Here is a 15101-nt window from a genome sequence, read left to right on the forward strand (position 1 = left end):
GATTAAAAGAACAGAGCAAGTTGGAGAAGAAAAACCACAATGTATAGTTTAGTGAAAGCACGTGCACAGCATATGAGTGAATTAAGTCCCAATTAGTTGTTTAAGATGTCCAGCTGTCACGCATCCAACGATGGATATGTATTTCCATTAGATTAGGAAATTAGTTAATTTTCTGTTTTAGATATTAACACCTCTGTTGCTGTATATAAAGAAACAGAGCTTATTTTATTAGTGACTTTGTACATTTTACTTTCTGGATGAATAAGAAATCTCTTTTCTCTCAAAAGATCTCTCTTCCAACCTCCAGAAACTTCTTTCTCAATAACACCATATCATCATTCTCAATTTCTATATGGTATCAGACCAAGGTTATGAAACTATCTCTTTCGATCCCTTTGCAACGTTCCTCCTTTGGCAATGTCTCCCTCAAAACATCCTCACGTAGTAGCTTGTACATTAATCCTCTCAAATCTCAACCTCTTGAGCTTCCTCTGAGTCCCTAGCCTGAGCATGTCTCTCAAAAGTACTCCAACTAATATAGAGCTTTCCTAGACCCTCACACACCACTTGAAGTTTTGTCCCTCAATCCATGTGCTTCACACATTGCCCACATTGAGTCATGCGCTCTGTCCTTCCTGGCACATGTGAGACATGCTCCAATACATGTCTGACATACGTCTCGGCTACTATTGATTAACCTGTTGACTTTGATCATTGACCAACTTTCATTTGACCATGTATTTCATAGGTTAATTTGTTTCTACATTTGATGTGTCAAAATGAGATTTCTTACATTGCTCATACCATTTTGGATTGCAAAAATGACTTTATTTAGTCTAAATCTACATATAGCTTTCTCAAACGCTGCAAACTATAGCTTTGTCACTTGAGAACTTAAGAAACCCTATTAGAGAAGAGCAAGACTAAAGTACAATAGTTAGATGTTGTTTCTTAGATTCTTCTCTTAAAATTATACCATGTGAATTTTTTTTCATAGGATGAAAGTGTTTTTTTTTAGTTAAATGACTACATAACAAAATCTTAAGAAAAAAAATCTAAAAAATAACACCTAAAATGTTGTACATAAGTTTTATTCATTAAAAAACCTCTTAGACTAATGAAGCCTTTTGCATTATCCTCATTGATTGGTACAACAACCTTTAGATCTTCCTCCTGTCATCGTCTAAGAAAACTCTCGTTGTCCCCCATTTAAGAATATTGGTGACAACAATTATTGTCGTTATAGGGTGAAAATGCTTTTAAGAATATAGGTGTTAGCTAGGATCCTGTATGTTTTAATTCCTTAGGATCTCTCATCATGTCATCTTCTAGGAATACGAGCTCGTTAGAAAAATGTCAAAATTTCACATGCCCCTCTCCTCCACCACTCTCTCTTGAAGAGATAAAAAGCTCACCTCAAGAGTATGACATTAAATATGAGGAAACTTTTTCCCCTGTTGCACACCTCCACAGTCCACTCACTATAGACCCTGGTTGCTTACTCTAATATTGATGCTCCTCCTTTTTGTTGTTTCACTATTGGGTACTTCTTTCTTCTTGATTCCTCCCTTATAACTCAATGTAGATCATTGTTGCTTGCTCGAGCATTGAGACTAAATACCCCACTCTTGCTGACACTACCTCGAAACTCCTTTGGTTATGTTAGCTCTTACAAGATTTAAGTCTCTAGCTTGCTTCTACTAGTACTCCTGTACACTGACAACAAGAGTGCCACCCATATTGCTTGTAATCACATCTTCCAAAAACACACCAAACAATTTACACCAAACAATTTATTGTAACCTTGCTCGACATCATTTTCTTCATAGCTCCCTCCAACTTCACTCAATTCCCTCTCATGAGTAGCTTGCAGACAGATTAATTCTCCAAGTCACACCCTAAGACGTTTCCGTGATATATAGTATCTAAACTACTCAAAATGATCTCTCATCCCCCATCTTGAGTTTGAGGGGGTTGTTAGTGTATTAGAGACCCCAGCCCACTCTTTGATCCCATTGTATAGAAGTACTTATACTTATTTGTATTGCATTGTATTATACCCTTAGTACTTACATTGTTCTACTACTAGTAGTAGGTTATCTAACTTCTTTCTATATAGGTCCTCTATGTATTACTATTCATTCCACAATTTTCTACATATTATCCCCAATTATTACAAGCACCATAATTAGCAGAAATCAAAAAAGTTTTAAGGGGACAATTATTTGTTCACCAACCTCATTTTCTATTCTTTTTTTTCAATCACCCTTTAACTCACCTTAGAAGGAAATCCATTAAGCCAGATTATGGCTAACTAACCAATTATACCATACTCTAGGAGTGAAATAATATCTTACGCCTTATTCTTATCTTACATAATACTAGATTTCACTTATTAAATACATAATTAGACTCATTATTTATGAGGAAAGAGGGAGTATACAATATAATCATACTCCCAAATTATTGTATAATTTTTCAGCTATTTCATCTCTTAATGATTTCACAATAACCTTTTTTTTTTCCAACACATGTATGACTTTATAAATTATAAAAATTTTAAAACCCACTCTTTTTCTTTTCAGAGAATATAGAAGATTCCGTTAATTCAATTTATTTTATAACGAAACAACCTATCCCAAACTGATAAATTGGAAGCCTCAAGGCTCAAACACCATTTAGTCAATTTTTTTTTTCTTTTTCTTTTTCTTTTTTTGAGCAAAGTCCCATTTAATTCTTTTATGGTGAAAAGTCTCACAGTTCTACTTGGAACTATTTCAGCAGTAATGTAATGTAGAGTAGAACACGCTAGCGACCTTTATGTTAACTTGTTACATTTCAAGCAAATTTTGGAAATGGGGTGTGGTTGGCTCTAATTCTATCACGTTTTTAATTTTTGGAGAACCTAACTCTATCACCTAAATGCTTAACCAAATGACAAGACTGCTTTTGGGCTAGAATGAAGTATAGGTCATTTTCATAAAATAAAATAAAAAATGCTACGTCCACAACATTTTTACAATATTTTCATAACAAATCATAAATGGTTAGTTATTATTGGTTCAAATTTGAACCTAACACTAAGATTACTTTTTTGCCCCAATAATAACAATTAGTAACTACCTACCACTTAAGATTTATTGTAAAAATGTTATGAAAATATTGTGAACATGAAGTATAGGCGATAAATGCAGCAGATAAATCGACTAAAAAAATGCGAAGTAGAGAGTGAGTTCCAGTGGTAGGTGACATTGTGGGATCCAAAAGCTGGGCTGGCAACTTGTTAATATCGCCCCAAAAGCAATGGACCAGCCTACATTTTAGAGGAAATCTTTGCCTTGTCGCCTAAAAATGGTTGGGTACGCAAGCCCAAATCTTTTAGCAGCCTAAAAAGTTACATGTTTGACAAGGGGATTGTAATTTAAAAGTGACATTGATATAATGTTATTTGATGTATTTTTTTTTTTTGTGTTTAGTTACGTATTTTGTTAGATAAAATTATTTTAATACTTCAAAAATAATATTTTCTCCCGGCGGATCACTCCATAAATTTAATCAACAAAATCTACTATTATATATGGAAAATAAAATCTACTGTTATATGTGGAAAGAACATTTCTCCCAAAAAATTAAATTATTACTTTTTTTCTGAAGGACAATGAAATCTATAGGCAATAGGGACAGAGGCACTATTGGGCCAAGGTGATTATCACCCTCTTAAATTTTGGGAGGAAAAAAAGTATATTTATTATGAATATAGACTGATTTTAGAAATATGGCCCAATAAAAATTTAAGAACATCTATAGGAAGTGATCACATACTAAGTCCCATATATAGTTTAAAGTTAGAATATATACGTGACAAGTTGGATATTCTATGTAAATAGACATGTCTAATTGTTTCATATTGTTTTTCTTTTTTAATAAAAAACAAATCTAAAGTCAGTATCTGCTTGTCCCAGCTTCCATTGAATCTAATGATGGACTTGTACTTTCTGGACTGGTTTCTCCAATTTCTTTATTTTTGTCATGTCTTATAAATGAAGTGCGTGCTTCATGTAGCTCCATACCAAGAGAGCGAGCCCTTCTTAAAGAGGTTCGAGGACCATTATTGCTCTCTGCCAACTTTTGAAAATATGCATGAGGTGCCCAACCTGGATGTCCAGAAGAGAAGAGACTAAAGATTAAACATGACAATAAGAATAAGAAGATTGATGATAAACAAAATTCCAAGCACTTCACTTATAAAAGCCCCTTTGCTAGCAAAGTGTTTAAAGAGTTGATACAATTACAACCATAAGTTTTAAGTGCACAAATAAGAAACAAATTTTCACAATCAGCTGCAATATTTGCTGATTTCATATCCCGAGCATATTTTCTGTTTAGACCACCGTACATGAATGAAACAACAGTATCATTTAAAGCCACAAAATATGAATCTAAATCTTATCCCCAATGGCACCAATGGAACTTCACTTTCTGTATTTCCTACTCCAAAACACAGCTGTACTAACCTTTCCCAAAAAAAAAAAAAAAGGCACACATGCAGATCAAATGTAGAGGATTATATGAATCTATTATGTTCTATGAACCTTACCAAGGAGCAATTCATGACCATTACTAGATCAGTTACTTATGATTGCTCAAAAGTCCCTCTCCTAACTTTAATAACTCGTCCCAAGTACAAGAGATTCACTGAACAATGGTTGATATCGGGTGATTTCAGCATTACAGTTTTGAAAGGCATTCGATTTGCAGAAGGAAAAAAAAAACTATTGAGATAGATCATGCAACAATAGTACTTGTGTAAAAATTGACCAAATTTCAACTTATTTAAAAAATTAATGCCAACCTCACGTAGTCAAAAATTATTAGCATTAAGAAATCACAAGTAAATGGGACATACCGTTCGCAGAATGGGGAAAAGGAAAGAACTGCAAGTAACAACATGAGGCTACTGTTAATCCTGCATTGAAAAAATTAAAAAGGAATTGGATCAGTGAGATAATCATTTATGTTAATTGATATAGGATCCAATTTACCAGGATAAAGTAGGATCAAAAAAGAATTAATCACACTAATTTATTTTAGCACAAACCTATAAGACCTCCAGCGAAGACATCTGTCCAATGATGCCAGTAGTCATCAACACGAGAAACTCCCACTAAAGCAGCAAAAAGCAATGGAAGAAATGGAACACAAAGTTTTCCAACATGGCCCCTGCGATCAAACACTCTAATTTTCCCTGACAAATACCATGAAAGGAAACCAAGACCTGCAAAAGACCCTGCACATTGATGACCATAATCAAAGTGAGCTCAAGTGTATTTGCACCGCCATCTACTGATCGAAGTGTGAATGACCAAATCTTATGCTACCATATAACACCTCTAATTACTGAGCAAAGAAAAGGAAAAATGAATATGAGACCCTCCTGATCCCAAACAAGAATGGAAGTCAGGAATTTTCCTTAAGTATTTTACAGAATCATTTTGAAAACATTCCGCAGTTATTGAATATTCCAAGGCATATTTGTGGTCCAATGAATTAAGCATTCTTATCAATTCTTATCATTACTGGACCAAACCAGCTGCTCTAGTCAACCCACTACACCACTCACCAAGTTTGTTTGTATGTTTGTCTTCCTTATATGAAAACTTTATGGCTTCTTCATGCTTGGCAGATTCAAAATCAAGAAACCTACAAAATTAAATCACCATTACTCACCCTTTTGATGGTAATTTTAAATTAGTTTCTTGCCTAAGTAACAATTTTTAGTCTTCTTCAGAATAACTAGAAGAGTAGAGTTACTAATAGGCATTCTGAACACTTAACCCAATTGTTTGAGCTGCTAATGATGAACAGGAAAAGTTTTTTTTTTTTTTTTCCCATTTGAAATTGATCTATTTTATGGTTCAGATTAAATATACAAATTTAGAGGTGAATTCAGTGTCCTCCCTTACCCCCACAATCCTCACTTGTGACCCTCACTGAAATTCAATCCAATGAAAGGCAAACCCCATAGAATTAAGCCTAAGCCAACTCATCATTTAATACTATGTACATTTTTAGATCTAGAAAATAAAAATCTTAACTATGATATGGACTCTTTTCGTTTCAAATGACAAATTACAATTCAATAAAAATTCTCATTAGTCTTTATAAGGAATAAATATGTTGAAAATAATGCTAAGACTATATGCATCAAACACAAAATAAAACGATGTCAGAGATGAAGACAAGGAATAAATGAATTAGATATTTATGTATCATGTCATGGTTAATAAATCATCCAATGGTGGTTGTTATTCTGCAAAAACAAGTAACCTGTAAATAGCTCTTCTACGTACATGAAGTGTGTCCACTAGGAAAGCTTTTGTATCCTTCCTTTATAATTCCCTTATCTCCATTACAAACGACATCCAATGTTACAGGATGGAAGACCTGACATGCCAGAGCAGGAGGATAATAACATATTGGCTTAATACACAATTAAGAGGACTATCTATCCCATCAAAAGATTGAAGGAAAAAAGAAAAGAAGGTTGAGGTGGTATGAAATTAAGGACACACCTGTTTTCCATCAGGGAAACACCGCCAAAAGAAGTTTGGCCGTGGTCGACCAACACCATCTTTGATTGAATCCGTAATAACTCCAGTTATTAAAAGAGAAAATACAGTGCCTGATCTTGCATTGCAAACAATATACAATGAGTTACAAGCAGTGAAAGCAGGTTTATCAAAAGCCTAGAAAAGGAATGGAGATTTACCCAATATGGCATGGTGCAAATCATAGACATCTCTTCTTCGAAAGTAATATATAGTATATATAGCAAATGGCAACAGTACAGCATAGATCTGTCACAGGAAACAGAAAGTGTAAGGGCATTTCCTTATAGAAGGTAATATAATTTGAAAGCATAAGTAACATAGGTATACAAAATTTCAAATGCAAAATCTAAGAATTTGGATACTGAACTGGAACAGCCCAAAAAGGGATAGTATCCCCTTTAAATGGGTATCTCAGGTCTGCCATCATGCCTTTCCCAACAAATCTGTGAAAAGGCTCTATAACATTCAGACCGATATCTATTACCCCAAGAACCAAAAGAATTATCCAGTCATGCACATGTCCTCTTGCCACTTTCACTCCATGGGATTTTACAGTGTGGCTTCCTAACATAATCTCAGGCATTTTCCCAAAGTAAGCTGCAAAAGAAAAAAAGTTGGATCATTCGGATGATGTATCTATCATAATTAGTGACAAGTCCTACTAACCATTCAGAAAAAATGATAGGAGCTAGTGAAACACCAATTGAAAATGTCACAAAGTTAACACCTTATAAATAAAGCAGGAAAACAACATAACATATGCATTGTAATTATACTAGCCACATGAAACACCAAGCCTTGTGGTTCAATGGCACTAGTCTCTTATCTGGGGAAAACTTGGGTTCAAAGTTCCTCCCTCACCCACTAGTTGTAAGAAAAAAAATAACATGTCATATGTGCATCCCAAATACAAAAAATAACTAGCTAGGGTACTGTCAACTTGGAAAATCTAATTAACTAGGGATTAAGAAATGTAGTATTATCCAGCATTGATATTGTTATTAACAAATAATACTGCATTTTTTTTTTCTAGTTTGTTCTTTGTTTCTTCATCCTCTTAATAGGAGCTTGGATATTTTTTCAACGAGAATGAAATCCTTAAGTATATGAATATATGTGTGTGTGTGCGCGCACACGCGCGCGCGCATGCATGCTCACGCACTATTATTATTCTATAATTTCATAGCTTCCCCATTCATGATGAACAAAATATAAAAGAAAAGAACTCTATCATCCTCTCACTTTCTTGTTGAGGACCTTCAAACTCCAAAAAGCCATCCCATTAAGGAACCAGAACAACAATTTTAAAAAAAATTCCACTGACATTATCTATTGGAATTTATGCATAATAAAAGTTGCATTATTAGCAAACCTAGGTAAAAATAATGTTATACCAATCACAATAAGCTACATCAACAATTGTTTTTAAAAAGAAAAACAGTGAAAAATATTATCTCTCTCTAACATTACTCATAACAAAACTCCTTGGGTGTGAGAAATACCGATTTTTATAATGCCTTTAAAGTCCTACTCTAAAGAATTTTGGAAACACAGCCCAAGGCCATGACTAATCTAAGTTCTTCAATTGTTGCATCTTGCATACCAATTGTTTAGGGCCATATCTCACCTGGGCTTTTTTTTTAAACGTCAAGTGAGTATAATTCCTCGTCCTTCACACACTCGATAATTATAGAGAGTAACCTCTTGAAGGTGGCTCCAAGGTATTGGCTAGGAATTATAATCCAGAATCTTATGAATCACATGGGGTCGTGAAAACCATTAGACCAACTCCTTGAAGTTATCAAGCACTAAAATTGGTTCAACGTACGCTCTCTAACAAAAAGGTTTTTGCTTTGGTGATGCTATGGTGGGCCTGACATTTAACCAGAATAACAAAGCATGTACATTGGGTTTAGGCAGTTTTGAGTGTAACAAATATTTGTCTCGTTATCCTGCATCAAGATTCTCTCAAGCTCGGCAGAAATTTTATTTTAAGACCCAAAATCTTTATGAATGAAATCATAATTTAATGCTCATTTTTCTCAACAAAAGAAAAAAGGTTCATCGGAAATTATACAAGAAAAATCAACATTCTAGAATTTAACCTCTAGTATCGAAAACTCAAAACAATGTCGCAGTAGGCATATAACGTTTGAAGTAACTGAGGCAAAAATTAATAGCATATTACAAGAATCACCCAAATTGAAGCCTAATAACAAGAATTAAACACCCTATAAAAAAATTATAGGAAAACCCAGAAGAGAAAATAAAGAAATGAAAGTTTTTAGAAATTAAAACCTACCTTAATTATGAGAGAATAATCCTGAAGAAGGAAAGTTCAAGGATTCTTAGCAAGGGCAATCCAAGAAGGCACACAGGACAGAGAGGCAGTGAAATGCGCTCTTAGGATGATTTGAATTTTTTTTTTTTTTTTAATAATTCGATTTTTTTTTTTTTTTGGTAAACAATAATTCGATAGTTACGACAATAGGTAACGGGGATTTAAATTACAAGAGTTTAGATCCAACATATGCCTAAATAGAGAGAGAGGTACAAAACCGCACAATAAAAGTATTTGGAAAAATTAGTAGTTCTAATTTATAAAGGACAAAATTTATGATTTGGCTTGCATGATATTTACATAACAAGTGAACAACTTTTTTTTTTTTTTTTACTTTATTGGCAAGAAAGTGAACAACCTTGGCTAATAATAGAAAAGTGCTAATATATGTTGCACTGGATTTAGGTTAAAATTTACAAGTTATGTAACAGAAAAAGATCTGATGATTCTGATCACTATAACAGAATGGACAATATTGTTTGGGCAAGTTTTCAGTTTTTCTCACCAAGAAAAAACAACTTAAGACATTACCAATGGGTTTCTTCTTTGTACAACTTAACAGAATGGAGCAATTTTGGACGCTTCATAACAAAATATGTAACAAAAGGGTGAATCTTGGAAACATAAAAGAACATTTTTTGTTTTCGTATTTCCTTCTCTCTTCTTTTCTGTTTTATGAAAAAACATAGCTTTTTTCCAACCAAATCTTTCAAAAAAAATTAATGGTATTTCATATAGACCAAGAGACTGCAGCTAATAAAAAAGGCTACAACATAAAGAGAGATGTTACATCTACAATATTTTCACAACAAATTATAGGTGGTTAATTGTTATTGGTTCAAATTTGAACCTAACACCAAAATTACTTTTTTACCCCCAACAATAAGAACATTTCACTTAAGATTTGTTGTAAAAATGTTGTAGACATATTATTTCTCAAATATAAAACTCATCCTCTGTTTCCACCAAAATTCATTTTAATCCTTTAAATTTATTTTTATTCATTTTAGTCCTCTAACTTAGTGAAATGAAATGAATGAAAACAAAGTTAGAGGACTGAAATAAATTCTGAAAAAAACTTAGAAAGTGGATTTTGCATTTTAGCCCAAAAATAAACACAGTAGAAATGACCCCCAAAAAAAAAAAAAAAAAAACTCAGTAGAAATGCCTAAACTAAGCATGATTAATTAGTCTTCAAGAGTTTTGCAGTTCAGCTCTGATAGATTTACCTATTGGTGTTTCCCTATAATTACAGATACAAAACTTTCCTAAAATAGATTGTTAACCATTACTCTAAGGGCACCCGTTAACATGACCCTTTAAGGAATTGGAAGAATTTATCATTATTATTATTATTATTATTTTTTTTTTTTGAGAATCGAACTTCATCTTATTTTAATCTGAGAAGATAAAAACTAGGTATTTTTGTTTTTTTTAAAGATAATTCAAAATACAAGGGAGGAGTGTTGGAAACACTGAAGGTAAATCTATCAGAGCTGAACTACAAAACTCTAGGAGAGAGATAGAGTAATTAATCATGCATAGTTTAGGCGTTTCTACTGTGTTTTTTTTTTTTTTTTTGTCATTTTTTAGTCATGAGTAATGCTAATGGATACCCTTAAGACAATAATTTTCAATCTATTTTAGAAAAATTTTAATACTACTTTTATGAAAAATAGAAAAAACTGTCAAAACATTAATTAATTTTTTTCTCTTTTCCCATAAAAACTTTCTTTATATGGATTGTTAATCATTGTCCTATAGGCATCTGTTAGCATTTCCCTTCCTTAAAACCGTTCACATTACATAGCTAAAGATTTTCCAGCCGTAGGTTTTTGATGCGCAAATGCCTTCCACCAAAGTGACAGGTCAGTTCGAAACATACTTAATTATGATCCAATTGCTATACACACACATAGAGCAAGATATTATTAGTATATTTATTCAAATCAAATTATTAGTTCACTTACTGTAATTAATTTTGCTTTGTGCAATGCTCGTGCTATTTAACTAGTGCCAGAACTAACAAAAGCTTCTTTGCAATAATTGTAGATTTTACATTTAAGTTTTTAGTAACCAAACTTTTTCCCACCACCTCTTGGCACATATGCAAGCTACAAATTGAAAGTAAACCAAAATAGGGACGAAATATAATGAATTTGAAATCAAATTCTATATTCTAGCAAAATCTGTATGTCTGTCTAAAATCTGTACAATCGAAAAAATCAAAAAACAAAAAATAAAAGAAAAATTTTATGCCACTACAGGGATTCCATAGCTCGGCTCAAAATTACTGCACTAGAAGTTATTCAGGAGAACCTCCGCGCCAGTGACCCCACTCACTCATTCCACATTCTGATAGAAATTTCTGGTAATCTTGCTCAAGCTTGCCATAAGCACGTGGCACCTCTTCAAAAGAAACTTGAGATTGATCTTCTGAAAGGCTCTACACAATGGTTCCAAATGAGTAAGCATGTTAATATAACAAACTAAAATGATTTCTGTTTAGAGATTCAAAATTTGGTGCTTAAACATGAGAGTTCACTTGAAATACATAATCTATAGACATAATTAACTTTCATTTGATTGTAGAAAAAGGGGTAAAAGAAACAAAAAAAATTCTTAATGTCTCATCCACTAAAAATGCAAAGAGTAGTAAAATTCTGAATCTTCCACCTTCTGAACTTCATCACTTTCGTCAAGAGTTAAGGTAAGAGAGATGTTAAGATTTACAACCACAATATAACAAGTGCTTACATTGGAATTTGAACTTGACGCAGCATCCAAAGTATCTGGTTCCAGTATTTCACTGAGAGCTGATTTCCACCGCATGCTTCTGCACCCATGATGTAGTCCCTCTGATTCATTCACAACTTGATGTCTGAACTTGCCAGCAACTCTAGTGTGTAAGGCAGAAATTATGCATCTGGCGCAAAATGCTATGAGAGGAACCAGAACTAAAAAATAACCGGTGGTTTTAGCCTGATAAGAAAATGTTCAAGCGTGTTGAGGTCACTGAGATGCATCAACTTTTTAGAGAAAAGTCATTAGAACATAATCTAGTGCTGGTATAAACCAACCAAAGGTGACTAAAAGTTATAGTATGTAGGCTGCAAATTTCACAAGACATACATACATGTGGTAAACAATAAGGGGATAGCACATTGAAATTCTTCCGCTCCAGAAGTCCATCCAAGATATTGAGAGAACCTAGATGGTTTTCTGGCAAATTAATTTGCAGCTTCAGAAGCCAAATAAAAGTCAAAAATCAGAACTCTTTAAAATCTATACCACCAAGTTAAATAAGGTTTATGAATCAACAATTGAAATGAATAATTTAGACTTCTCCAGAGCATTCAATCCATAGCTACTCTAGCATATCAACTATCAAAGATAAGGTTTAGTGCATCACAAGATGCGTTAAGTGTGTGTGTGTGTGTGTGTGTGTGTTTCTAAACCTTCATCTCAAAGCCACATTACCAGAACTGAATAGGCACATTGAGAATTAGGTGTTATGAGCCCCTTTCAGGAGTGGGTAAAGAAAAGTGTCTCACAGCTCAGTTTCTTAGAGTTAAATCTACATGGTGCACAGGTGCAGACCTCAAATTGAAGGCTGACTTTGTAAGCATCTGTCAATACCAAACTTATCATTAAGAATCATTGCTGAATATCAATCGCATTTCAACATTATATCTTTTAAAATTAAATCATCTTATGTATTTTTCCTCTTTATATGTATACATATTTGTTACACTATTTTTTTTGCACTTCCATGCTAAATTTACAATAAAAGATGATAGCTCATGAGGACTATGCATCAGTTCTTGAAGCATGAAGTTAAACAGGCTCAAATCTAAATACCTCAAACTTACATCTTTGCAAGCTAAACTGTAGCAGACAACTCAAATTTTTCATCACAATATCTCTAAAATTGATGGTCACATTATAATCATACCTAATGCCCACACATAATCACAGACTTAGTAAATTCAGATGAAGAAATAAAATGTGATATGAACATAATGTAATTTGGTGTAGCTACATGACACTGAGAATATTGTAAGCTTCCTTTATCGGAAGGACATGCAAAGGGGAAAAATATGATTGGATAGTATTTTGTGTCAAACGAATAGATGACACAAAACATCCAAAACTTAGTCAGAGCAATAACCAATCAGACCAGATTACTAATGATCCTGCAGTCTTGCTCACCATTTGAGTGTCTCCTGAGGCAGAAGGAATGTTAAGGTGCTGCCCTTTGAAAACAAGGTCTATGTCAACGATACTCCTATTAGCAGCAGCAATTGCAGATATTGAGACGCTATACTGCTTTGAAATCGAAGTTAAAGTCTCACCCCTGCCAATCACATTGTTTAGGTGAAAATTAGGATTACATACTGAACTATATTATTTCTTAAATTTGGAATCACTTTTCAGTCCAAAACTTTGTTTAAACTTCCAAGTTAAAAAGTCATATATCTTCCAAAATATTAATTATTTTAACTAAAGTTTCAGACATTCTTTCACAAAATTGGTGGCCAATGTTTAACCAAAAATTGAAACAGATAAATTTCCATACTTCCTATACATCACCAATAATTCAAATCATATAATTTGAGATATATATGTAAATAACTAAATCAATCAATGACTTCTTCAAATTTTCAAATTATTTGACAAAGCACTCAAATTCGCAGCCCAAGTCTTCGCTTTTGAGCACAATCCAAGTGTGGCGACAGTTCTGAAACCATCTACTTATTTTACAATTAGCCAGAAAGATCCATAACCATAAAACCTACAAACAGAAAGCAATAATTTTGGCCAAAACCCAAAATGGGCATGTCTTAAACGCAGCCAAAAACCCAAATGGAACTGAGAAATGGGCATTGTTTCAAATGGATATAACAATAGTTGAGCAGCATCTTTGCCATACTCTTTGACAACATGAACCAAGTAGTGTTTGGTGGGGTGTTGAACCTTTGACATCTCCTGAATCCGAAACCTCCATTTCTGACAGCACAAAAGACGTGGCTATGTTTAGTTGACGAAAAAAAAAAAACTGCGAGAGAGAAAAGAAAAAGAGAGCAAGAGATTCTACGGTACCCGAGCAATGTATCTAAAATGCTTGTGAAAGGAACTCTTACTGTTTGCCCAAGAATTCAAATAGAAGCTTAAAACTCTGCAATAAAAACAGGAGGATGAATAATTTTATATTTTCCAAAATAAAGGGAAAAAAAAAAAAAAGAGTGAGGAGAAAGAAAAAGGAGGGAAAACCTGTGACTGTGAGAAGGGAAGTTTGGGTTTGGAAGGAGTTTGGGAAGATGAAGGTCTCGTCTTTGGCTCAGCTTCACTTCCATCACACAAAACCAAAATTCACGGAGCGTTTGGTCCGTGTTTTTAAACATTAATTTTAAGTTTTAAATAAATTTATACCTATTTTTATATATTTTTTCACTCTAAGTACTTACACAATTATTTTTAAATACATATACAAATATACTAAATGGGCTATAATCTCTATTTTTTCTTTTTTTCTTTTCCTTTTTCTTAAGTAGAAATGTGACTCCCTCTCCTTTCTTTTTCTTTCTTTTTTTTTTTGAATTTAGTAAAATAATGTTTAAAAATAAGATGATTCTCTTTTTTATTTTTTATTTTGAGTTTAGTAAAATAATATTTAAAAGTGAGATAGGGATAATGTACTAATTTTTAAGATATTTTTTAAAGTTGATAATAGTTTTTCTTTTATTTTTTAGTAAAAGTTGATAAAAGTTTGAAAAAGCCACTTAGTAACATTTTAAAAGTAGTAAATTATTCTTCTAACTGGTTTGTATTTTAAAATTTAAAATTATTTTAACTAAATTATAGGGTTATTTTTTAGAGTTTAAGAATTTGTGTGAGGATATTTTAGTGAGAAAAATGATGAAACCTAAATAATGAATCCTATTATTAGTAGTATAGATAGATAGATACTCAATCCTGCTTTTCCTATAAATATATAAAATTTAAATAAATAAAAAAGGTCAACTTTTTTTGTTTGGTGCTTCCAAGCATCTATCAACATTTTTTTTTACGTTGATATAAGGAAGTCTTTGGTGAGAATAGTTCACTTCAAGTTCATGTGATACCTTAAAAATCCTATTCAAGACTGT

At 32.9% G+C, this 15101-nt stretch overlaps 2 protein-coding genes across 2 annotated transcripts; both read right to left on the reverse strand.

Annotated features, from left to right (window-relative positions):
- Positions 1-3942: 3942 nt before the first annotated feature.
- Positions 3943-7194, reverse strand: LOC142633104 (lipid phosphate phosphatase 2-like). Its single transcript, XM_075807377.1, has 7 exons — positions 6979-7194; positions 6770-6857; positions 6573-6682; positions 6351-6444; positions 5099-5287; positions 4907-4966; positions 3943-4154 (listed from the first exon to the last, which is right to left on the reverse strand). Exons 1-7 carry the CDS (start codon positions 7192-7194, stop codon positions 3943-3945), a joined length of 969 nt encoding a protein of 322 aa, XP_075663492.1.
- Positions 7195-11106: 3912 nt separating this feature from the next.
- Positions 11107-14337, reverse strand: LOC142631937 (uncharacterized). Its single transcript, XM_075806304.1, has 7 exons — positions 14227-14337; positions 14056-14131; positions 13886-13962; positions 13165-13309; positions 12089-12193; positions 11710-11934; positions 11107-11398 (listed from the first exon to the last, which is right to left on the reverse strand). Exons 1-7 carry the CDS (start codon positions 14307-14309, stop codon positions 11258-11260), a joined length of 852 nt encoding a protein of 283 aa, XP_075662419.1. The 5' UTR covers positions 14310-14337; the 3' UTR covers positions 11107-11257.
- Positions 14338-15101: the final 764 nt, after the last annotated feature.

This window comes from Castanea sativa, chromosome 4, assembly GCF_040712315.1.
Source record: "Castanea sativa cultivar Marrone di Chiusa Pesio chromosome 4, ASM4071231v1".
Classification (NCBI taxonomy): Eukaryota; Viridiplantae; Streptophyta; class Magnoliopsida; order Fagales; family Fagaceae; genus Castanea; species Castanea sativa.